Consider the following 26,314-nt stretch of genomic DNA (forward strand, 5'->3'; position numbering starts at 1 on the left):
AGTGGAGAAGCCATGTGTTATCTCTGAAGAGAAAGGAGCAGTGGAAATCCAAGAGAGAAGGTAAAATAGAGGTATTCCATTTTAGACTGATTTTGCAGCTTGCAGGGACTAAAGAGAACTTTCTGAGAATAGGAAACACAAGGTAATGGTGGGTCACAGAGACAAGAAACAGGATTTCAGGAAGTGACATACTAATTTTGCAAACAGAATAAAAAGGGCTTTTATTTAATTACTATCATTTTTTTAACTGCTGACAGCCAACCAAGAAATAATAAAGATTCTAAAACTGACTGCATTTCCATTAAGACCTTTATATTCTACAACAGACAAGAGAGCTTACCTACCTTCTTTCAGCTGACTTAACTATTTCCTTTTGTGAACCCATTCTGCGAGTAGCTTCTCTGATACCATATGGTGCTATACAAAGCAAATGCATAATGCAGAAATGAGAACCTCACCTTTTGTCCAAGAAACATACAATTATATTATACATACACAACAGTGCACAAACTGTGGCTTATACAAAGTTAAAAAAAAGAAAAGCTTTTACAAAGTAGAAGTCGGTAAGGGTAATTTCTTCAAGATCTATTAAAAGTTTCCTGCTCCAAAAGGTTACTTTAAAACTGTTTCAAAGAAAGCCCTTCACCTGCAAGAGGCTTCTAGCAGCCAGACGTTTGCTACACTACAAAGGACAATGCTTTTCTGTTTTGTTCATTAAAAGATATTCCTTACACTTCCAACATGTGACAAATAATCCCATCCTCTTTTGTTTGACAGACACAAACTTCTCCCCTATAGCACTTAGCTAACCTTTTTCAAAATGAGATTGTATATATTGGAACTTCTTGCCAACACATTACACAAACGGTAATTCTCACACAGACAGATAAGAGCCAGAGATGGCCTTTTCTCATACATTTTTGCACATTTCTAATAGCATAACATACTTATTTCATGTTCAACAGATTTGTTTTTGTGAGACTTGTTTTGGCATCATGGAAGCACCAACATAACCATTTTGTAAACGCAGAAGTTGTGACACAATTTGCAAACTCAGTTCTAAGTCATATTAATATTCTACATTGTCTTACTGCCAAACAGGCCAAATAAAAATCAGCAGGCAACCCACAAAGAAAAGTCACACTCCCTATTCCTAATTAATATGAATGTGTCATCGTAAGAGCCAGCACTAGAGATCAGAAATTGCTGTATCAAGGTCTTTTATTTATTCCCTTAGCCTCTACTCCCTCTCATGCAAGACAAATGGTGTTAAGTACACAGGCTTCTAAAAGAGCAGAGGAACCTTTCAAACCACTAGTGCTTCTAGTAAAGTGTACCAGAAATGCATTAAAATTTCTCTTTGGAAGCATTCCAGTAAGCACTTAACATAAGTCTCCAGAAGTCATCAGAGATGCATGGCAGACTCCAGTGTGTTGCAGATCAAGTCCTAACAGCAACATGGACCATTCTGATAAGAAGTCTCTGTGCATCAATAAAGTTATGCCTTTACTGAATGAGATTCCTTCAAAGGATGATTTTCAGCCATATTGATTTCTGCTGGTGAACATAATACTCTCTCCATGGAAGGAAGTATTATCACCAGCTTTGTTACACATTTATAACTATCCTTAAAATAAATGTAGAGATGTCAAATGCAGATCCAATTTCCACAGTGCTGCTCTCAACAGTCATCTTTTGTAATATGGAAACTGCAGATCTGAGCACTCATCAAGACATTAAATCAATGTACATAAGCATAGACATAAGCAATAATCTTTTAGTCATTGTTATTAGGCAACAAAAAGCATCAACAAACTTACGATCTGTAATGATTGCATCAAACAGCATCCCTTTTCGCCATATTGGTCTTGAAGAATCAGAAACTAGTGCATCAAGGTAATATTTCTCTAAACCATACTGTCGGAGATTAGCTCTGATATTTTCATCTGGCCCCCTCCATTTCTGGTTCTTTCTGCTTGCCTTGCCTGGGGTGGGGGGCAGGGCATGAAACAGAAAAAAAAAGCATACTCATCAACAAACTATTTTATAGGAAAAGCTTTCATATACTCTATCATTTAATTTAAAGGAAAAGAAGTAAATGTCACATACAAAACCAGAGTTTATCTCCTGCCTTATTCTATTCACTGTCACAAGTACTGGCGATAAACTTCACAAGTAGCAAGGAATAATGAAAATACATGAAAAAAGTTCTGCTGCACCATCTGCATAGGGTGTCACAGAACACATTTATAAAAATGTTGGTTTGTAAGATGTTCTCAGTATCCATCAGTCATAATCCTGTCCAATAAGTCAGATATAATTTGCACTGCAGTTTTTCAGATAAGTACGAATGGGATTAGACTTCCTGGGTTAGGTTACGAGAAGATTCCTACATCACAGGCTAAGAAAGCACACAGCTGTTGTAATTATTATTTGGAACTTTGTTTTGGTTTTCATCATTCCTTTTATTAAATATTTCCTGCTTAAAAAATAAGAGAATAGCTTAGCTAGGATACTTGTAAATTGGTCATTAAAAATAAGCATGACCAAATAAATCCTGTGAAGATTCATGTTGCTTTAAAATCCACTAAGTATCATCTGCTACCATCAGTATTCTTAAATTCCAGAGAGTAAGATTTCAGTGGCTTAGAAATATGCAACATACCTAATCCATGGATTGTGTTGTAATCTATATCAGTACCACACACATATGCTCCAAAGTGTGCCGAGGAGATTAGAAGGCCACCTATAAAGGCAAGAAAAGGGGAAAAGTATAAACTGCTGTCATAAATGTTATCTGTGTTAGGATTTTTTGCTCAGGAACTTCAGCAGTTTACACCAGTAGCACACTAGACCCAAAGCTAGACCCAAGAAAAAAAAAAAAAGGAAAGGAAAAAAAAAAAGAATTAAAACCACCAACCAGTTAGAATCACTACGCAACTATAATCGGAGATAATAACACTAAATCCCTTGTCTGCTATACCTGATCTTCCTTATCTTGGTATGCCCTATGTCACTCCTTATCTCTGGAGACTGTTCTTAGGAGTTTGTTTATGGTTTTCTGTATTTCAAGCCAATAAGATCCTTTAATCACTAGAATTAAAAGTTTTGGTTCATGTACTTTGCAAGGAGCAGAATTTCAAATTGAAAATTTGAAAAATCACCACCAAACAAATGGCAATTCTACTGTGTCTGTTCTCAAAGTCAGTCTCCTTAACTGTATCTAAAATCAAACTTCTTGTATAATATGGCCATTCCCTGAGTAAGAAGCAATGGTCAAGAACCTTGTAAATGTAAATATCTCCAATGTAAACAGCAATATCAAAAAAATTTCTGTAATTGTTTTGCAGTGTGAAAGCTATATCGATGCATTTTTTCTGAGTGTGCCACCTATTTTGTCAATACATTTATTAGCGTACTCATCCTGCAATACAACTAATTTTTTTAATCACTACTATTGTGATCTGCTTTCCTAATTAAAAAAAACAACTACCAAAAAAGCATGTGTGATTTCCCCTTGAAACTGGGCAATGGTTGAATAGCCCACAGAAAAGAGCAAATGACATTATCTCTTTAACAGCTTCCAAATGAAAAAAACAGACGGACAGCAGAAGATTACTAAAGAGCTGTGTTGTCGAGTTGTTAATAAGGAGGTGTGTAGCTAACAGAATGGTTTAAAGCAGAACAGTGACTGAGAACACGGCTGTGAACCCCACACTACTGATGTCAACTGCTCATGGATACAAACAGTCCTGCTAAAATAAAGGGGACGATCGCTGTAGAACGAAGAGTTGACCAGCACAGGGAACAACGTGCAAGCTGGCTGTGCGGATGACACCAGTTCTCCCATTCACCGGCAGCGTGGAGAAGAGCATCTCAGGTGGCTGCATGGCCCCACGCCACCTGCTCAGCACCAACAAATCCCTAACACGCACTGCGTGCACAGGCTAAAGATCCCATCTCAGGGCACTAGAAAATTCCTACATCATATGCCAATGAACTCTACCAAAACTGAAGGTGAGGGAGAAAGAAAAAAAAAAAAAATTCCTCTGCTTTTTCTTGTGAAATGGATCAGGGAAAAGCAAGGTTACTCACCCCAGAGGAGTCACCCATTTCCCTTCTCGGCTGCAATCCCTCAGAACAGATGGGCAGTACCTCCAGAGGGTCAAGACAAATTTAGCTAGCCCTGACCCCAAGTATGGCATACCACCCAGTCCTATAAAAAAAGTAAGAAGAAAGTACTTTGCCCATCTAAGAATGTTTTTAATCACAAGGAAAAAAAAAAGTTAGGAAAACATGAACTTACAGCTTTTAACAAATCTCAGCTGATACTAGTTCAATTGTGTTCACACAGAAGGTGCATGAATACTTAAATACTCTAATATGGCCAGCCCTTTGACCTACTATATCAAACAGATGTATACAAAGGGTAAATCAGAGAATCATTGTCTCCCCTGGTGACTATTAGCAGAACAATAATGGCACAGAACTTCATGCCTTTCTATTGTACACTATTATCCCCACCTTCAGCACAGATGAGGGTCTGGTCATACCACTATCCTCCAGGATGTCAAAGAAAAAATTCCTGTCATTTGCAATTACGCAGTATCACGAATTGGCAATGGGAAAGTAGGGACAAATATCTTCCAAAGGTACAAACAACAAGCTTACTGAGATAACCTGAACAGATTGTCTAGGAGGAATTACAAAGTATTCAGGTAAAAGACTTGATTTATTCTTCCAGAAACCTCCAGGCTTCTTTCTGCCCAACACTGAGCAAAGAATATCTAAACAGTTTACGGAAGTTACGTTTTATAACTCAAAAACAATCCTGGCCATTCCAACTCTGCTTTACAAAAAAGGGGAATCAAGTCTCCTAAACCAGCCTGGTCAAAAGCACTTTTTATTCCAAGGACAAATTCCAACTGTCTACTCTTACACTAATGTGGAAGACTTGTGACTTGGCTCATCCGGCAAAAACAGTTTCTCTCCAACAAGCAAGCACCATTTTGCAAGGCCGTTCTAATTTGGTACTATTTACCTTTTCAGCATAAAACACAGGAAGAAACCAAGCCAGGTATTGAAGCTGCACCAATAAAGAAATCTGAAATGCAGTTTCTTCAAAATACTCCTTTCCAAACCCATCAGCTCAAACTCACTGCATCACTCTCAACTCTAAGCTACCTCCCAAAATTCCAGTGGCAGGGCACTGCTACACTGACAATCTTGAAAATCCTCTAAGGACCTCAAGAGACAATTGAAATTCCTGGGGTTTACTCACCAAAAGTAGGTGCAAAAGCCACTGTTTAGTTGTTTAGTCATAAATACATTTTACTGAGAAACAGTGTGCCACCCGGTATCTCCAGTGTCCCTATGTACCTTTAATCTCAAGCCTATATATTACAGACGTCTAGTGCAATAAACCCACAAAAATTGCAATTCAAATCATTAGGCAATTTGGGGAGAATTTTGTATATGTTACCTTTTGAACTGAAACACGACTTAACATTTATCTTGAATTTCTATAGCTTTGCCACTTCTATGTGATTTTTCTTCCTCTAACTTTACCCTTCTTTTTCTTCAATTTTCACTCCCAAGAGAATGAATGCTCTCAGAGAATTTTTTGTGATTTAGGTTTAGCAGATTTTTGTAAAAAGACACAAAACCATAGACACTGAAATGAAACAAACTGCTTAGAGATGAAGTAGACGAATTTCCTCAACCTTTCAACGAGGAAAGGGTTCCTCTACCCATCTGCAAGGATCACAAGCACAAGGAGGAGGAGGAAATTTCATAAGACATTATTACGCACACAAAAAATTCAGGTCGTATATGAACAAAAATTTAAGACAAAAACCATACAGTTCACTGAAGCCTTGTGTTTCTGAAAATATTATATCCTTGGTCTGTTTTCTATGGTACAGAGAAGTCACATGTTAATAAGAATTTGTCCTACTAGTCACCCTATAGTGTGTCTTCTCTCTCCTTAACTTCTTTGCAGTGATTTCTGCAGTGAATTCTCTTCATCCTCCCATTAATGTAAGTATTTTTAATTGTACACATCTCACACGTGGTCTTCTTGATCAAAGTTTAGCAAAATCCAGGTCAGAAACATAGCCTTTGTTATGCTTTTGAAGAAACTACTACAGGTAGCTTAACACAATATACTCTTGTATGATTAAATGGCACAACCTGACACAATAGATCTTCTATTTCACCTACAAAACAGCTCAATTCCCCTTCGGTAAAAAGTACTTCTATGCCACACACAGTAATATGCGGAATAAAAGCTCCCCCTCCTGGCTTAACTAAGAAAAGTTCAGGTGGGGGCAAATACATGGTGTGAATCATATTATCCCAAAAATGAGACATGACGGTACAAGGAACTGATCACTATTGAATGCTATGACCTAACTATGGCTGTGTTGTGTTATATGCCCAGAAGTGCCCTCAGCACGCCTCTAAATAGCCACCTCCAAAAATGCTGCTCCTTGTAACATTCTGAAAGTGGCTGCAGGGAGTGCTCTAGCCAAATTTCTGTTCTTAGTGACTTTGGATCTTAAACAGTCCATGACACGCATGAACTGGTGTTTAAGCCATGTTACATAAAACAATACAGTGAAGACAGACTTGTCAGAAGTGTAAAATAAACTATTTACATCTTCTGAAGTTGGTCTCCTTCCCCCAAAATCCCTTTCAAGTCAACAAAACATTCATTTTATAATCACCATTTTGCTTTTGGTATCACCTTAAATATCAGTCGAGCACCAGAAGCCACTGCGCCAGGTAAAAGTGTGGTGCGAGCAGTAACACAATCTCCCAGTTTTTCCCGCCAGTAGAAAAAAAATATACCTGTTCCAACAAATGGATCATATACAACATCATTGGGTTTTACTCTCCCATGGTTTGCCATAATGAAAGACAGGCAGGCATCCATGCTTGTATTTCCAATAAAGTGTCTCTTTTTTACACTGTAGGACTCGATAAGTTCTCTTTGGCCATCTGCAATCTGTTGAAACATTTAAAATCTTTGTCAGGTCTTAGATACAAGATATAAGCAGACAGGCTAACAGATTTGCTTAAGTGACACCATCCAACAAACAGGTAACTCTTCATTTCATAACACATCACTTTGCATTCTGCCATTGAAAATATGACAGACTTCTTTCCAAGCAACAGATATCTTGGTTCAACATCTACATAAATTCTTCAAGACAGAGGTCAAAAATATACAAACAATTTAGAGGGAAAATTCTTCTGAAGTAGTAACAATTAGAGCAACTTTGCTATTATTCTAGGTATCAGAAAAACAATCCTGGCAATTGAGAGTTAAAAGAATTTCAAAATTACGAGGAGTAGAAATGCATGTTAACACATGTGTGTACATACACACGTACACGCTTAAGATCACACAGAATTTCCATCTTCAGTGGCATTGCTGTCACACTCAAAATCTAAATTTAGGATAGCGTTGACAGATCAGAATTTACTGGGAAAAAACCTAAAGACCAAATGCTAACATTTTTACATCAGACTTCCAAAATATGTTGAAAAGGACCAAAGCAGTCTGGAAGAAAACACGTTCAAAAGCTCTTCCAACACTATCCCCCAGCTCTGGTCAACATCAGTCTTACTGGGTAAATAAAATACACTTGCCTATTTTTTTCAGGTTGGTTTACTCATTTTTAAACACTTCAGGAATCCAGCACAGATGGGACAACAGCTGCAATGTTCTGCAGTATTACCACAACCCAGGGTGCTTTCACATTAATCACAGGCATGGAGAATATTCACAGGTGCTAACAGATCACTTGGATCCCTAACTTCTCTGTACACAAGCCCCTGACCACAGCTGTACAACCTCAGCAGTGGTTCTCCCTCCTTCCAGCTGCCTCTAACCCAGGACATTGCAAGCACATATTCCCATCAGTGGCTGCTGTCATTCTGGAAGATGTCCTTTGGGGAGCCACTTTTTCCTCACAAAAAGTAAAAGACCAGATCAGATTTCCTCAAGATATCCTAATAATGCAGCAGGTTTGGAGTGCATACACCCAACAGGCAAGAAAAGTTTGTAGTAAAGACCTCAGATGACGTGCTCCAGACAGTTTTTGAAGGTGGTTCCTACTGTACAGCACTGCACTGGCAGTGTCCCCCCGGGTGAGCATCCACCTGTGGGCTGGATCCACTGATGTCCAAAGCCTCAGGGATCAGCCTGCGCCTTTCTGTGGAGGCGCCTGTCAGGACCACTTGAAGCACTTACAGAACGCTCCAGCGGGGTTGATGCAATTCAGTGGGGCTGCAAGCCATCTACAGTTCCTGTAAATCTTTCTTCATGTTTGAAACAAGCTGCTGGTGCTTTTAGCTCCATCTGGGCCCACAATAATATAATACACCACCATAGCTGTGCAGTCTCACTGCTGTGTTGAGCTCCCTCAATGGAGGGCAAGATAAGGTGTGATCCCAGATACAACTTCAATTTTTTCCACCTCTAAATTGCTCAGTTAACCTGCTTTTTGCTAGTCACAATAAGGACTTTCAAGACTTGCATCAGTGTGTTATGCAGTGACAAATTCAGCTATAATTATATTGTCTGCTTCCATTAAAACTCAACATAATTATTTACATTTAAATTGAAGAACACTTTCCTGAAAATACAAGCTCATAAGAACTGAAGCAAGCGTACTCACGCACCCATCTACCAAAATACAGGTGAAAGGGCTCTTCTGGAACATTATTAGGATCCATTCCATAATCTTCCAAAATCCAGAAGATGTGTTCTGGCTTCTTTAAATTTACTTTTCCTTTGAATGGCAGAAATTCAAGGGCCTATACAATAAAGAAAAACATAAAAAATAACAGGGTCAAATTTTTGAAATATGCACCCCACAAAAAAATAAAAATAAAAAAAACAAACCAAAAGACAAACCACAATTCCACTTGTGAGGATAGATTAGTACTAAAAGCACATTGTCAATTTTCTCTGGATTTTTGAAATGCCTTTCTTGTGAATAAAGATAGCTCAAATGATTAAGGATTAGAAATCAGGAACCATAACATTTTTTATTAACTGCACAGAACCCAACTTTAGAGGAAATGAACTGTGCATATTAATTATGCAATTTTCAAGTTATAAAAACAACACTGATGATGAACAATGGGATTTAAAATTTCAGTGATGTGCAGCTACACCAATATACATACTCAGCATTATTTCATGTACACAAAAACTGAACAAACAGGAAAGGGTAGCTACTATTAACACAGATAATTTCAGTCTCTGTAAATGAGGTAAATAGGGTAAGCAGCTGCTAAACACAGAATGTGGAAGAGCAAAAATTAACAGTAATTTAGAAAAATTTCCTAATTAAAATACTGATACAGTTAGGAGGAGAGCAAAAGTGCAGACAAGAGCATAAGGACAGAACAGGAAATCAGCACACAATCCACAGCTTGCAACTGAAGTCACTGGACTGGCTTGTCCCACATTCTGCAACAACTGCCTAATATGGAGATCAAGCAACAGGTTTTCTAAAAATCTAGCACCTAACTCGAGCCATTTGAATCTTATAGTTTTGGGCAATAAGCTTCAGTTTCCCCAGCACAGTGGCCTGAAATCAGCAGTGATATTTGTTTGTCTTTGTATATGCCTTACAGGGTCTGTTTAGGAAAAAAAAAATACAAAGTCATGAATTTTAAGGAGGATGTTAATTCAGACACAAAGATCTCATTTAGAGCTGATAAGGCATAAGCTGTTAACTGCTTTAAGGTCTTCAGGAAACCCAAACTTAAATACACTCTAGACAACACTGATAGCATGGAATAAGAACAACGTGAATAGATTAAATTAAATGTCAAAGTTTTCTTAAACATCTACTTACATCTATCTTTTTTATTTTCTGTGCTTGGGTCAGTGTTTTATTAAATGTATGAATATGTACTTTGTAAGTAGAGTCTGACTGTAGATACGGAAGCTGAAAAAAAGGCAAAGACACTTTCATTAGTACAGCTGCAGTGCTATTCAGTGTGATTAAGGAACCATATTATCCAGATTGTTTATATGCATACCATCTTGTCCATTGGATAGTTCTTCAAAGATGCATAGAGCTCCCCTGCAGATCTTCCATGACCCCACAGTTCAAATATAGACCTGTAATTACAAAGTTTTTTAGAGTGCAGTCATATGGGGGGGGGGAAAATGCCTTCCAGATACTTACTCCTTTTAACCTTCTTGCCCAATGTATTTAGGCTTTGCTTTATGGAGTATTGAAGTGCATTATTTAACTCTTAGCACATGCTTAAGTTCTGTTCTTATCAGGGACACACTTATTTTTAATCCTAAACTGGTATTTCGATGAACCTTTTTCGTTTGGTAACATATACTAAAAGGTAAATTTCAGTCTTAGTACCCTTGGATACCACCAGACCTTCTTCTGGCACACAGCGATACTAGCAAATGAGACAAAACTCATTTGTATCTATTGATTTGATGGGGTAAGCAAAGGCTAAAAAAGGTCAAGAACAGACTTTCAAAGTGTTATGCTACCCTGGAGTAACACAAATCGTGAAACTGTAACATCCTGCGTATAATTACATCATCAGAGGTTCTATCCCATTTTAAGATGTGCTTATGATGTCTTGTATTTTCAGATGTTTAAACACTATGCTGTCTTACTCTTTTTTTGTTTTGTTTCCATGTTGCTGGCTTTGAGAAAAGCACTGCCTTGGAAGATGAGAGAACCGATGCTACTGTAATGAAGGCACAACACCTCATCATAGACCTTTCCCCCAGCATTCAAATATCCCAACCAAGTGGACTTCCCGTATCAAAGAAAAAAAATCTTTTTAGTACAGGAGTCCTAGTGTCACTGCATATATTGTTAGACACACTTATGTGCATTTGCAATGCACCGTAAACACAGCCTTTAAGGATTAGCAGTGCCATGTAGTAGTGGCATCTTTTGTGCCTTCTTTTCAAAGATGACTGCTGAAAGACAATCTTCAAAATGTTCAAAGGTTTAGCTCACTCAAGCAAAAATAAGAGGGAACTACATTTTACTAAGTGACAATAGCAGATACCAAGGCCCAGTGGTAAGCCATTTTGTTAAAGTATTCCTTTCCTGAATAAATTATTTAAGGCTACATTTCTAACCTGCATTTACCCTGAAAAAAAAGTATTTTTTCACAATGTCTAATTTTTTCCTAAAGCATCTGTTTCTGGGAGAATTTAAACTATATTTCTAGATGGAGCAATGGAAACGCTGACAGCATAGGCTGTACTAGAGAGAACCGAATATTCATCTTTGAATTTTATTCAACTCTTGGAGAAGCTCTTATAACACCTTCAGGCCCACTTCTTACTTTTACACTTACCTATGTATTGGAAAAAAACACAAAATCCTGGGGAGATTTTATTTAGATAAATGTATGCTTCAGAGCTTTTAAAATTGTCGTGGTTTAACCCCAGTAAGCAACTAAGCACCATGCAGCCGTTTCCCCCTCCCCAGTGGGGTGGGGAGGAGGAAAGGAAAGAAAAAAAAAAAGTAAAAATCATGGGTTGAGATAAGAACAGTTTAATAACTAAAGTAAAATATAATACTAACAATAGCAATAATGAAATATAATAATAATAGTAATGAAAGGGAATATAACAAAAAAAGGAAGGGGGGGAAGAAAAAAAAAAACAGTGATGCACAATGCAATTGCTCACCACCCGCTGACCAATGCCCAGTTAGTTCCCGAGCCAATCCGCGCCTCCTGGCCAACTCCCCCCTGTTTATATACTGGGCATGACGTTCCATGGTATGGAATACCCCTTTGGCTAGTTCAGGTCAGCTGCCCCGGCTGTGCTCCCTCCCAGCTTCTTGCACACCTGCTTGCTGGCAGAGCATGGGAAACTGGAAAGTCCTTGGCTGAAGATAAGCACTACTTAGCAACAACTAAAACATCAGAGTGTTATCAACATCATTCTCACACTAAATCCAAAACACAGCACTGTACCAGCTACTAAAAAGAAAGTTAACTCTGTCCCAGCCAAAACCAGGACAAAAATTCATTAGCATTGCAATGGAGATGCTCCAGCAATCTTACTGTAAAACTAACATATCTCCCCACAACCAGCAGTAGACCAGGAAAAAAGAGTGGTCCAGTTATGCTTTCTACATAAAATAAGCATACATTAGTTGAAAGAGCATGGTGTATGGAATATCTGCAAGCTGTTTTGTCATGTTTTACTTTCTTAGTTGCCTACAGCTGCTTTTTGAAGTGCAGTACAGTTTATCCCCATTGGAAACACACTACCATAAGGACAATTTTGTATACATGGGGTTTCTTGAGGCAAGAGCGGACAGCCCAAGTCATTGTACGTAAAACTGAATCCCTGACACAAGAAGCACTCAACAGGGACCATGCAACGCTCTGCAGGGGCACCCAAACTAACCCTGAACGGGACAGCACAGACACCCCAAATTCAGTGTGGTCAGAGTGCCATACCACAGCTATGCTGCTTCTCATCCTGAACCATAACTCCGAGGTATCTCTCAAGTCTCACTGGAAAGCATGTTATGCAGACACCTCTAAAAAGGACCAAAAGCCACTGGAACAATCACTCTCTGGCATATTCCTGTGCTCTTGAATATTCTAGAAGGACCTCTGCTGCAGCAGTCTGGGCTGAGGGCTCAGATACCACCAGCACTAGGAGGGTGGCACAAGAAATCACTACCTTTCCCTTCCAAACTTGATTTTCAGTTTTTATGTATCACTGTTTTTATCTTTTAATTCCATACACATTTTACAACAAGCCACTAACTAAACGTTATTCAAGGCAACTAAACCATCAGTGACACTATAAGACAAGTACTGGCTCTGCAGTGAAGAACACTGTTTCAAGACCCTGCGTTGACCGTACACTAAGTAAAGAGGGCAGGCATGCTACATAATCAGTCCTACAGGCTCCAAGAACACCTCCTTAATTCTAGAGGTAATCAGAGACTGTTTATTTTAAGACTCCATACAAAATTAATATTTGCCACAATATAGCAAAACAATTTTCCACTGCCTACGTTATAATTTACAAGATTTTTCACCTCTTACTTTGCACATACTGTCCGTTTCATTAGTCCCCTTGCCATCTCTTCTGAAGGAACACTGAGAATCCAGAATGGAGACTGAAATAAAGAGAAGATAAGTGATGCAAATACCTAGCTGGAGGCTGTCACATGAATTACACAACTACACAATTCTGTTCTATAAAAACAGAATATGCTTGCTGAAGATTAAAAAAAAAAAAAAAAACAAATCTGTTAACTGTACAGAGAACATGAGGATAAAACATTTAATTTGAGGTAAAATTGTATACTCAGCTTGAATGTCTGAGAAATTTTATTAGGTATTTCATTTTCCCACCATATCTTTGACTTGGTAAAATATTATTATTTGTTTATGCTTCTCTAGATTATTCGTCCTCTAAAGATTCAGAACACCTTGTTACACACAAGTAGTAACTAAAACCCAGTAACGTTCTCTGACTAAGCATTGAGACCAGAATCATACAGCTTCCTAGCTTCACTCTTCCAGATACGCTGTCTCATTGATTTAGAGGCAAACACCAAATTCAAACTGCTGCTGAATGTTTTCATGGTTCGGCTATTCTGAAAAGAAAGGAGAGCCTCCCAGCAGATGGCACTGTTTCTTTTCACACTGTTAAATGAAGACATCCTGAGGTGCATTTTGTGCAGCTTTTACTCAGTTCCGAGTACTGAAACTCAGAATTGCTCGTTTTTAGAAGATTTCTTATTTTCCTAAGAAACGTCAAAATTTATTCAGCTACCCATATTTAATAAAAATACTGTAAAGAACACACTTGAACACCATACATGCACTCAAGTAAAATATTTGGTCCTCACTTACATTTACACGAATTTCCTGCTCACCGCTGAACTGTCCACCATAAAGCGAGAGCAAAGATGTTATTTCCTAAAGTGAAAACATAAAGGTCAGGCTTTAGGAGCATTAACTAATGTTTTAAAGAAAGGAAAAAAAAAAAGGGGCAAAAAAAAAAGCAGCATACCATAAATTCTAACGCAGACAGTGACCTCCATAGGGATTATGAACAAAATGTTAGAGATAGCAACAGAAGAAAGAATGGTGTTTATTACCGACTTACTGTGGGAACCGACAGTGAAACCCTCTTAGTTGTGTGGATAGGGCACAGGTTCACAATTAAATTCAGCTTGTATGTACTGTTAATGAACTGAAAAAAATTAGACTCTCCTGCTATAAAAGCAGCTGATTACCTTTCTCAGAGTTCAGTTAAAAAGGAACAAGTTATGGTTAGGTTATGAAAAGTTGTACAGTATACCACACAATAAGATCAAGTAGGGCAAATTTCAGTAATCAAATCCCACCGGTTTGCATTTTTCTCTTTCACTGAAATCTTTACTGTTCAATCCTACACTCTCACAACAATATTCCTCCTACAATATTATTCTATCTATTCCTAAAATATTTTTCTGATGAATTCACGTAAAAGCGATGTCTCACTAGTAACACTCTGACCCAGGGCCGGGCCCAGCACTAAGCATCAATTCCTTTTCTGTTACCTCTCTGCTTTACAGCTATCTCAACAGTTCTCTTCAGTAGGCATCCTTTCCAGAGTAAACTAAATCAAAGACCGTAAATTGAACACGCAAAAGGGCAAATCTCCAAGAAACAAGCCAGTAAGTAATAATTAAAAAAAACACCCACTAAAAAGGCTTTTGAACTGAAATGAGAGGTAAACATTGGGCATGTTTCTGATGCAGCCCCTTTGCTAGAAATGACATGCTGCGGCCTCTGAACATTACTGGCAAAAGAACATGGAAGCAAATTTTTATATTGGCTTAGATTTGAACCGAGTGGGTAAAGAAAAAGATTACCATTAAGTATCCCAAAAAATGGAGGAAAACCCTGACATAACACTAGCACATGGCTTTAGTGCAACATGACTCCATTCATTTCCATCTTTCCATTTGCGTAGAAAGGACATAAGAAACGCTGGAAAAAAACAGGGCATTTGCTCCAGGAGAATAAAAGTTTATGCATAACTATTTTATTGTATGATCCTGGGACAGCAAAAGCACCTGAGATTTTACACATGAATCAGTGGCATCTCCACACACTACTGGTAATATTATCTACAGGAAAGTGACAAGAATGAGAAGCGGAAAAAACATGGCCTGTGCGGAAAGACTTGGAAAGAAACACGATCATGACCTCTACACATGCTAAAGGTTGCTGGGATAAAGGAAGGTAATAATCTGTTTTCGACATTTACTACGGAGGAGATGAAAGCACCGGGTTCAGATCACAGCAGTGCTCTGGCTGAGAGGTTGGGAAGATCCTTCCAAGAGTAAAGACAGTGAAGCACTGGAACAGATCTGCCTGAAGATATTGATAAGAAAACATTTGACATGCATCTATCTGTCCATTAGAGACATCCTGTGCTGGAAAACAGGATGCCTGATGTTACCCCTCAGCATCTGACCTAACCAAAGAGAGATCCCTGACTATGGAGCATGGTTTCTTATCAACTAAGAAATATGAAACACAGAACTTTATTCTACAGACACTTAACAACGAATGTGAACTTCAACAAACACCTTCAGTTGTCGTGATCCAGCACCTTCACCAGAAGAAAAGCAGTCCTCTCGTATCCCATATACAGGCGTGGCAGAGATGATCACGCAGCTGATCTGGCTGAAAAATCTGTCCCTGCTTGTTTTGTTTTCAGACAAATCGGGTCCCTAGTGCAGCTCATCACAAAGCCAAACACATGGCTGAGCAGTCACCAGAGCACAAGACAAGGGAAATGGAACTGCTTTCTTCAGCAGCTGTATCAACCAACTGCAACTACAACCTTGGTGGAAAAAAAAAAAACAAAAAAAAACTTTCTATGTTACATACATATCGTCTTTTTTTTTTTTTTTACTTAATCTGATGACCTTGCCTAAATAAAAATTGATCATAAATAAATAAAATTCATGTTCCAGTCCCACAAAGCAGATAGTAAAAAGCAATGGAAAAAAGAAAGCCTAATGAAAACAAGGAAAATAAATGATGCAATACACATCAAATATTTTAAAACGTGTAATGATGACCTACCGATTTTAACAAAATGACTTTGCATTTCAGCACTATTTTAAACAATAACATATTACCCTGGATATCATATTACTAGCTCTTCAAGATGGTGCCTAGAAGAGCACTTAGGGTATTACAATTTGTTACAGTGTGAAAAAAAAATGGGAAAAAAAAATAATCACAAGTTAAATTTACAAACCAGAGGGTTTTCTTATAAACACGGAAATTGAGCGTATGCTAAACTAGACATTCACCAAGGACCCATAAAAAACACCAGGGACTCATAAAAAAATCCCAGGGAGCGTCAGATAAGTTACAATTTATTTTTGTTTTAATGATTTCTGTGAATACCACTTGATAAAACTAATTTAGTGACAGGGAACAAACTCTGCACCCCAAATTTTGCAACCGACTGGCATAAACATGTCAATGACAAGCAGACTGCACTATTCGAGGCAGGATTTCCTGGCTCCCACACCTGACATGCTGCAATCCGACCGCAGAAGCGGGTCTACTCTCTCTGATCCCGCATCGGCCAGCACGGCACAAACCTTTCTGACCCCATGGAAACAAACGCTCAGAATCAAAAGCCAAAAGCGAGCTGTCCTCGGTGCCACCGGTGCAACACATAGGAGGGAGGCTCGCGACCCGAACACCAGCCAAGGCCTTGGAGACCTCCGTTCAATCCCGGGCCACGCGGCAGGCCCTAGGACTTCAGGGAAGCCTCATCCTCGCTGCTCCCCAAGTCTTCCTCGAGAAAATGAAGATATCCGCACGCTCCTGCCTCACCCAGCTCCATAAACACCTTGGACAGAGAGGACCTCGCGTGTCGCCAGGCAGCACCAACCATTTACGCAGCCACACCACGCCGGCGGGAGCAGCTACATAGTTTAAGCAAACTAAAAAGTCTCCAAAACAAGACCTTAAAAACATTTTTGTAAACCCATTTCTTCCTCCCAGTTTCCATTTCTTATCTGGAGCCCCAGGTACTTCGTTGGCAACCTCTCCTAGCTCCAAAGGCTCTTGAAAGCGGCAAGGAAAGTGTTGCCTTAAAGCCACCACGAAGAGGCTCTCCAAGGAGGCTGCGGGCAGCAGGAGGAAGCCTACGCCCGCCGCAAGGCCGAGGGGAAAAGAGGCAGCCCCGCGCCGGGGGGTGGCTTGCCACAGGACGCGGAGTGAAGGGGCACCGGGCGCCCCTCGCCCCCGGCAGCCGCGGGCTCTCCCCGAACCGCGCGGGGCGGGCAGCAGGCGAGGTCCCGCCGGGGCAAGGCCGCCTCCGGGGCACACCCGGGGCCGCGCTGCCCCGGGGCGCTCCTGAGGGCACCACCTCGCCCGGCCCCCCACCTCAGCGGGCCAGGCCCCCGGCCCCGGCCCCGGCCCCGGCCCCAGCCCCGCGGGGCGCTCACCGGCAGGCGAAACTCGAGGTGCTCCTGCGCCAGCAGCAGCAGGTAGCGCCGGAGCGGCGAGGCCGCCAGCGCCATGTCCGGCCATCCCCCGCCTCCCCGGGCCGCATGCGCCGCCGGGCGGGCCCAGCACGGCGGCGGGAGCGGGAGAGGCGGGAGCGGCGGGAGGAGCCCGCCCGCCTCGGCGGGGCGGCGCCGCGCCGTTGCGGGCCCGACGGCGGCTAGCGGTGAGGGGTGTGTGACAAAAAGATTCCCCCCCCTACGCCCCGTGTGCGGTCCCCCCCGTTCCATAGGGCTGGGCACAGGCGTTGCCAGTGGCTCTGCGGGCTGAGGGGGTCCAGAGCAGCGGCCGCCAACGCGGGGTGCAGGGACAAAGTACTGCTCGCACTCTTAATTAATTAGTGTTTATTTCATCTTCTCCTCATCCTTTTTTTAATTTATATTTTGTGTATGCTCTATAATGCACGCCATGTGCATTATACAGTAGTACCTGTATATAATTTATAAATAAGTAAATGTATGTATACTGGGGACACGTGCTCAACAGCGTTTTACCGGCGGGGGTGCGCGATTGAAACGCTGAGGAGGGCGCTGGCCGGGGCACCCGGCTGGTTTGGGCCGTGCCCTTCTGGCTGCGCAGCTGCGACCGCTCCTTCCCCCAGCAATAACCTTCCCTCGCTGCCATCGGTGGAGCAGATCATTAAATAACATTAACAATTAACAGACGCCAAGGGAGTCGCGTTCGTTTTCCCGTTGGAAGGAGGTCAGCGCCGGCGACAAGGGTGTAGGAGCAGACGGAGACGAGAAACAGATTTCCCAGGAAAGGGGCAGAGATGTGACTATCCAACAGGGAAAAAAAAAGGTTTTTGTATCGCAGCTTATATTTTGTTTTATTTTAACATCTAGACTTGGTAACTTATAATCCCGTACTCACTGGTCTCCCTGTTATGTTGAGCTGAAATGTTCGGCTTATCCAGATTTCAGTAAGCTTTTTATTAGAACCAGGCCAGCTCAGCACTGAACTCATGTTCTGTATTTTCTGTGCTGATTTTTGGACAGCTTTTTTTGTAGATGGCTAAGATTTCGCTCATGACCTGTGAGCACTGCACGGGCCGTGTTCTTTATGCACCTCTATAATCTCATCCTGCAGCTTCTCCAGTTATCTCTTCCTGCGGTAATCAAAACTGAGGTTTGCTATGAAGCTTTAGCCCTGACAATTGACAAGAAAACTATTTAAATGTGAACTGGCAGCTAAACGTGAACTTTCCTAGAAGAGAAAGAAAAGAGGTAGATGTGGATCAGGCTTGTTCACCTCAGCAGTTGAGTGCTGAGACCAGTAAAAAACACATTGCTGAACTGCTGACAAACCCTGCAAGTCTGAGATTGCTTACAAAATCTTGGGATTGCTGAAAGAGATTTAGTATAAGAAGTCTGCTTTTATTTTTCCAATCTGTCTTGCTTTAAATTTCTTAGCTGTATAGCTTCCATTTTAGAAACTCCTTAGGAGGGGTTATTGGTCTTATTGTTTAAGCTTAATCTCTTTGAGACTGGCTTTCGCTTACTTTATCTGCACTACTTTACTGCAGAGCATTGCTGTCTGTTCTCAGAAGGTGAATACCTCGATTTTCCAGTGATACTGTTTTCTACAGAAGAATTTAACTAAAGCCCTGGGTTTTGCTCCTTTTGACTTGAGGATCCACGCAAAATCACTGGCAGTCTCTATATGCTGCTCAGCACAGTTTGAAAGTGTATGTATATTAGTAAGTAAGACTTACAGAGTATTTGATCCTGACATAAAAAGAAAGTGCTTTTCAGATGCTGTGTTTGTAAACTTAACATACATTCCTGTACTGCCACTGAGGAGAATCAAGCAGTTAGCGTGGGTTTGGGGCATCATCTTATGTCAACAACATTACATAACTATTTTAGGGAGGGAAGGGAAGAACAATTATCCTTTTTAGCCTTTGGGGGAATTTTAAGTACACAAAATGTAATTACTGAAATTGAAATTTATCCAGGAAGCTAGAATTAACCACCCTCCTCTCACAAAAAAAATAACAACAGGATCATATGACAATCATGAGTTTCAATTTAAAAGTGAGAGACTATGAATGAAAAGCCATTATTTAATGTGTGCTGCTGCTTATCTTTCTCAATTGTCTTTCGCAGCCATTGTGTTGCCATCTTCTGCTCACCCCATGCACCCTTCTAGACCAAAAGGCAACACAAGTGTTTTTTGACTGTGACTTGCACATTCTGCTGGGGCATTCAGGGAACTCTGTCACTGCTCATGGGGTTCACATGCAACAGCATCAACATATGTATATGGGTAAATACCCATGAAACCTTACTTTAAAAAAAAATGCTTTTAAAATATAGAAATACCTAATCTATAATTCGGTTATTAAATAGTTCAGAATTTGCATTTCTGTCCATTTCCCCATAGAAAAGCCAGCACTAATCCTCTGTTTTATCTCCAAATGTCTGTAAGAAAAGTATCAGCTCTACTAATGTGTTATATGGAAACTCCAGTTTGTGTATTCCAACAGGTGAAGGATACGATCCAGCAAGGACATGGTTATAACACAGTCGGATGTCTGTAGGTATGTAAAAGTCTGTCCCTAATTCATGAAAATAGTTACATACTGGGCAGATAGTCCATAATCTAAGCACATGTAATTTCACAGGTGGCAGGCAGCTCCTGGGCAGTTCGGCCTCTCGAGTGCAAGCTCCCTTGCCTGCAGCCTGCCCGAAGGTTTTAGTTGGCAGACATGGCTGTGCAGCACAGCCTATTAAGGGAGAACTGCCTATTCTGGTTTTGTCTTCTTCGCTCAATAGGGCGTTGCAGATGGTGCCGCGCTCGCTAACTGGATTTCTACTTCTCTTTTCAAGTGCCTGATGAGGAAGATCCCCCTGCTCCCACCACGTAGCGGCGTTTCAGCTCCAGATAATGTTTTCTGTGCGTAATAACTTCCACAGTCTGTGGGAACCTCGTCGGCACAGCGTGGGTTTGTCCACCTTTAATCAGCGTGCAGGCAGGAGGAAGGCTGCCCACCCCTGCGCATGGGTTGGTGCGCTGCCTCTTGGGGAATGGTTTGCTCTCTCGCCTGTCAGTAAGCCTGAGCCGAACAGGTCAGCCAGCACTGCATCAGATCGTTTGGGAAGTCTGCGGGGCTGCCGGGCATAAGGATAAAGTTCTTTAAAAGGCGTCATTGCGTGAAGAGTAAGTACCGCACTACGTTTGCGTTGCGCGGAGGCCGCGGGGTACGTACGGTTACTGTGGGACCGGTGGTATGTCGTGTAACCGTGTCAGCATAACTTTCTGCCCTGTGTTGCAAAACGACTTCTGAATTTCAGCTGAATCACTTCTACTTTCTTCGTTGCTGTAGAGTTATGGGTGGACTTAACAAAACCTTCAGCAATTTAACATCTTTTTCAGCAGCCTTGCCTCTCACTCGGGCAAAACTCTTCCAAAAATTATCAGGCTGATTCGTTGTTTTTCCTTCACAGCTGACAGTGCAGCCAGGAACCACAGTTAAAACCAGCCATTGATTTGTTTCCTGCTTGAGTGCCATAAAACATTTTCAAGAAATGGAAGAAGATAAAGGGCAGAGTGCTAAAGCTACCAGTGCAGTGGGTGACTTGAGGAAAAGTTGGCAGACCTGGGCAGAGGATCACATTGAGTATCAGAGAAAGAACCCGTTCAGCAACGACAACAGGCTTGCATCTAAACTTGTGCATACTCACAGAGGAGACCCTACCTACGGGAGACCCCCTGAAGGGTCTCAGACAGAGCAGAGAGGGAAGGATGCTCACTCACACGTGGGAAAGGAAGTAGAAGAGCTATGCTTGATCATTAGAAACACAGGAGAGGTGGGAGAAGATGGACATGTGAGTGTGACATTCGGGCAGCTGTTTGAAACATACGTGACTATTTCCAATAAAGTAGTGGGAATCTTGTTAAGAGCCAGAAAACACGGTCTGGTTCATTTTCAAGGTGAAATGCTTTGGCAAGGAAAAGATGATGACGTGATCATCACTTTACTAGAATAAGGCTTTGTCATCTAATGAATTCTGCTGCATAGTTCCATTTGGAAAAACATATCTAGATACCATTTTGAAAGGGGTTTTCATTACAGAATTTTAACTCAGCTACTTATTGGGACATGAGCAGGAGTGAAAATGAGCGAGAAGGATAAAAAATATTTTTGTAAAAATGGTAGAGATTTGGACAGAAATCACAGATAATGAACTAATCCATCACGCTGCCATTGGATTGTCCTTTCATTATTATCATCCACTACCAAGTATACCGTGGTTCTTCAGATAACTCTGCTGGCTTACTGCTTTAGGTTACTGAAAGTATAAATTACTAACTTGCTACCATACAACACTGATTCTTGCAGGTTGTGAAATATTCGATGTGTGTGGGATTTTGATTTGTAAAACATGGAATTGAAAACTTTTATGGGAATTCATATACTTCTTCAAAAAAAGAGCCTGGTACATAACAAAAGTTTAGGTTATTTTCACATGGTGAAACTGAATAAATGGAAGTTACTTTCATAAAGTATATGAAAATTCCCAAATTTACAGAAATACCACAGCAAGGATATTTGATGGTTCCTAAATTAGTTGCATCTTGCATGTGTTTTGGAGAGTTGCACTACTCCTGGTATTTAATGGTCTGTTCTTACCATCATATCTTCTCCAAGCCTTTGGTGTCTCTTTTTCTTTTTCCTCTGTGCCTCACACCATTTTTACCTGTTCTGTTCTTCTAATGCTGTGTCATACCCTAGAAGATCGCAAAGCTCTGCAGCCTTCTTGGTGAATTCAGCTAATATCCTTTCATAGAAAGCAGGGTGCCACAACATAAAGATATGAAAGACAACTGAAACTGTATATTGCGGCACTGTGCATTCATGAAAAGACTAAAAAAAAAAAAAAAGGCTCTTTCACCAAAATGTAGCAATGTTGTTTACAACAGGAGGAGAGTAGAGATCCTGTAGTGCCAAATGCATAAATAAAAGTGTAGCGGTGCAGTCCCATACCTCATTTATCTGAGGCAGAGTGGTGCTTTCAGAGCACAGTTCTGAGTTCTCCAAACTGGGAGAAAAAATGATCAGCTAGTTAAAATTGAGACTGAGAGATGACTGATAACAATCTCCTTGATGGTTCTTCCGGGGGAACTTTTTCTATGTTTAAAAAGGAAAAAAAAAAGGATTGGTTATATACAATAGTTGTAATAATGCCCACCAAGAAAACCGTGTAATTAGAAATATAAAATTCTGTTTTTTACCAGTGCAAATAAAAGCTTTTATGTGGTGTTAACTACACTACTTGATGGGTCTTTAAAGTAAGATATTCTTTTGCCTCAAAAGGATATTGAAATTTAATATAAATTATGAACTTGATAAAAGTGATAGATTATTTTATGCTATTATAGAAAAGAATGGTTTTTTGTTTTGACATTTTCATCCAATGGGGATTTGCATCAAAATAAGCCTTTTGACTGAGCAAATAAAAACATGGATTTCATTATCCCTCTGCCTCCTTTTCCTAGTGAGAAGACAATGAACATAGAAAAAAGGGAAGACATTAATGTTCTGAAATAAGTATATCTGGGGGACAGGGGAGTCAGATGCAGGTAGAGCATGGAGCAGGAAACAAAGGGTGGGTTTTAATCACCACATAATTTTACCACGTTGGAAACTGGGGAATGTGTGCCGCACCAGGCACTGCTGGTGTGTGTTCCCTTGGTTTTCAAACCCACTCCTTCTTCCTAAACAAATCTATGTCTTGCAGCTGAAAACAAGACATATAATTTGTGATCTTAACACATTTAAAATGCTTTGTTTTTTGGAAAAGTATTTCTTGCCAAAATGACATGAGCACACCTCAGTGGATTTCAGCTCCTATTAGATAAAGCCTGTACATACATTTTGATTTCAAAATGAATCAAGCTTTTTATAATACAGCTATGGAATGCGGTTTGTTTAATTCTAACAACTTTGAATTCTGCTGCAGCACTAGTTCATAGCTTGCAGGAAGCAGTATCAGGCGGTTCAGGTGTCGCCAGCTGACTAACAGGATGGTAATATCTGGAAAAACAATACATTGCTAGACACTGTACAAGTAATACATTAAAAGACACACAGTTGAGGCTGTGTGTAGCCTGAGGACAGTAAGATGCAAGTCCAGCTCATGTAAACTTACTAGTTCTTAATTAAGGCTGGCTCGAATCATTAAATGTCAGGAATCTAGGCTTCCACTGCCATGTAAGTAGTTAGTGTTAGATGCTTGCATGGCCTCTGCTGCACTCTCTCCTGCTGCTGGTTGGTTTAAATATCACTTGAGTACATCTACAAGAGCTTTAAGCACACCTCAGATCAAAACAGATAGAAGCAGAGTAAGCCCTAATGAAATGGTCTTGCCCACTTTGTAAGCGACTAAAAAAAGCTTGCCCTATCATGATATTTTGAATAAAACCAAGGAGTATTGTAAAAAAGATTATTTATAGAGGGATGAATTTTTTAAAACAATCACAGGGCCAAATTTCCTACCTGCCAGCTTTAGATGAGCATTCTCTAAAGTGTGACTGAAATCTTTCTGTGTGCCCATGCAATGATTATGAACACCAAGCTGCCAAACTGGGTCAGCACGCAGGTTGACAAATCCAATCTCCTGCTTCCAGCAATAGCCAGTATTTCAAAAGAAGTCTAAAAGATAGATAATACAATTGGTCAGCTTGTCCACTGGTACACTCCAGAATAGAAAGTTACTCCTGAAGCCTGTACAGTCAGGAGTGCATCATATCTAATGGACATGACTCAATTTAGCTACTAGTTTACAAGTTTTACAAAATTCTGCTTCTTCATCTGCGATGTGGAGATTAGATTAGCATCTACAGATGAAACAGGAATTTAAACTTTTCAACAGGCAACTTTTTTGCAACAGGCTCCCATTAGAGTAAATGGACTAGAATTTATTAAATTATTTTTACAAAAATTGTAGCATGTGAGGTTTTTTTAGTATTACAGATTATTTGGAGTAGTAAGTAAACTCTGACCTTCTAAAAGGTGTTCTTGCCCTACTAAGCAACTTTCAGCTCTTCATATCTCTCCTAAACTTCCCTTCTTTGTGGCAAGCTGCCTCCGTGGTCTTTCCTCTTCTTCCACCTGAAGCCTGTGAATTCTGCATCTGTTTTGGACTGTGCATTGTATAGGGATTATCTGTATCTTGTCTTGTCAAACACTGAAAGCACTTTCAGCACTTCAATAAATGTTGCACATCAGTTTGAAATGACAGCGAGTGTTTATGCAGCATTTTATTGTTTCCAAGTTTGTCACATTTCAAATATGATTTTCACTGGTTTGCTCCCATTTTTATGCTTTTATTTACAACTCACACTTAAGACGACTTCAGAATAGCTTGAGGAGCTATTACCAATTTAATCACATTGAAAATGCTGTCCTTAGTCAAAAGACAAACTTCCTTATTCTACATTTAACAGCATTGTATGTGTATCTGTTTCATCCTTTCAGAGGGGGCAGTTAGTACTTCAGCATAAAAGCATTATTCTCTGGGTTCGCATTAGGCTGGCAGTTTATGTAAAACAATTGAGCAAAAGAGTACAAATAAAGCTTTGTCATTCCTAAACACGTAGTCAAAAAAGCAGCTTTTCTCAGGACTGCTAATACTGGATCAAAGAACAACAGAGCCAGGGGCAGTGGCTAAGCAACTTTCCTTTGCTTCTCCAGGCTCTTGGAGAGTAAGAGCTGCGGAGTTCACTCTCCAAGAGTATTTTATTGATCTTTGCGCACTGGAAAGCTCTACAGATGATTTTGGAAGTTTTAAAATTATGCTATAATGCTGCTGTAGAAGAGGGTGATATAGTTAATGGGCTCTGCCCACCGCCTCTTCCAAGGGCTAGCCAGTAATTCTGGAACATATTCAAAGCATTAGGATAGGCTTTTCAGAAAATATCTTAGCCTAATTAAAAAAATTATCTGCTGAGTCCGAGAATGCTTGTCAATACAGAAGGAAAATGGAACACGGTTCTATGCTGAAAAACACTAATGAGGTACTGAGCATTCATCTCAGTAATTAACATGCCATTTAACACTTTGTTTGAGCTGTTTTCAGGCCTGTCTGCTGCTGTCAGAGACAAGTTGAATTCCCCATCTTGCTCATCAGCAAAAGTTTGGAAGCTAGATTATATCCTGATTTTTACCTTTCCAGTCTCACTGTCATTAGTGGGACCCTTCTCAAATATAAAAGTTGACCTTTGTGCTTCTGTGTACATTTGACAACGTACTGGGTCTGGCTGGGATGAGGTAATTTTCTTCAGAGCAGCCCATAAGGTGCCGTGTTTTGGGTTTGTGACTGGAACAGTGCTGATCACGCACCAGCGTTCTGGCGATTGCTGAGCAGTACTTGCACAGCATCAAGGCCTTCCCTTTTTCCTGCTCTGCCCCTCCAGTGGGCAAAAAGCTGGGAGGGGGCACAACCTGCACACCCGGCACAAATTCACCAGCAGGGATAGTCCATGCCATATAATGTCATGCTCAGCAATAAAAGCTGAGGAGAGGTTGGTTTGGGTTTTTTTGGGGGGTGGGCAGCCATTGCTACCGGCCTGCTCGTGGGAGGTCAGGAGTGATTACCTTTGCATCGCATACCTTGGTTTTTTTCTTCCTCTTTCCTTCATTTATTAAACTGTCTTTATCTCGACACATGAGTTTTCTCCCTTTTGCTCTTCCTATTCTCTCTCCCATCCCACTGGGGTCAGGGGTGAA

At 40.5% G+C, this 26,314-nt stretch overlaps 1 protein-coding gene and 1 long non-coding RNA gene across 3 annotated transcripts in view; one reads left to right on the forward strand and one right to left on the reverse strand.

Moving 5' to 3' along the window:
• Positions 1 to 17,597, reverse strand: part of TRMT11 (tRNA methyltransferase 11 homolog) — a 30,364-nt gene extending 12,767 nt beyond the window's left edge. The window contains exons 1-10 of one of the 2 annotated variants that reach the window (XM_050893707.1): positions 17,523 to 17,597; positions 13,906 to 13,971; positions 13,090 to 13,163; positions 10,066 to 10,147; positions 9,879 to 9,971; positions 8,692 to 8,826; positions 6,853 to 7,009; positions 2,666 to 2,746; positions 1,821 to 1,985; positions 345 to 417 (exon numbers count right to left, since the gene is read on the reverse strand). In XM_050893707.1, the coding sequence (XP_050749664.1) occupies positions 345 to 417; positions 1,821 to 1,985; positions 2,666 to 2,746; positions 6,853 to 7,009; positions 8,692 to 8,826; positions 9,879 to 9,971; positions 10,066 to 10,147; positions 13,090 to 13,163; positions 13,906 to 13,971; positions 17,523 to 17,597 (1,001 nt within the window). Of the gene's footprint in view, positions 1 to 344; positions 418 to 1,820; positions 1,986 to 2,665; positions 2,747 to 6,852; positions 7,010 to 8,691; positions 8,827 to 9,878; positions 9,972 to 10,065; positions 10,148 to 13,089; positions 13,164 to 13,905; positions 13,972 to 15,635; positions 15,763 to 17,522 lie in introns of those variants that run through there. The other variant, XM_050893708.1, reaches the window with a different exon arrangement.
• A 2,466-nt stretch (positions 17,598 to 20,063) lies between these two features.
• Positions 20,064 to 21,985, forward strand: LOC127014931 (uncharacterized). The gene is made up of 3 exons (XR_007766249.1): positions 20,064 to 20,122; positions 20,412 to 20,742; positions 21,030 to 21,985. It is a non-coding gene; the product is annotated as an uncharacterized LOC127014931 (long non-coding RNA).
• Positions 21,986 to 26,314: the final 4,329 nt, after the last annotated feature.

Source organism: Gymnogyps californianus, chromosome 3 (assembly GCF_018139145.2).
Source record: "Gymnogyps californianus isolate 813 chromosome 3, ASM1813914v2, whole genome shotgun sequence".
NCBI lineage: Eukaryota > Metazoa > Chordata > Aves > Accipitriformes > Cathartidae > Gymnogyps > Gymnogyps californianus.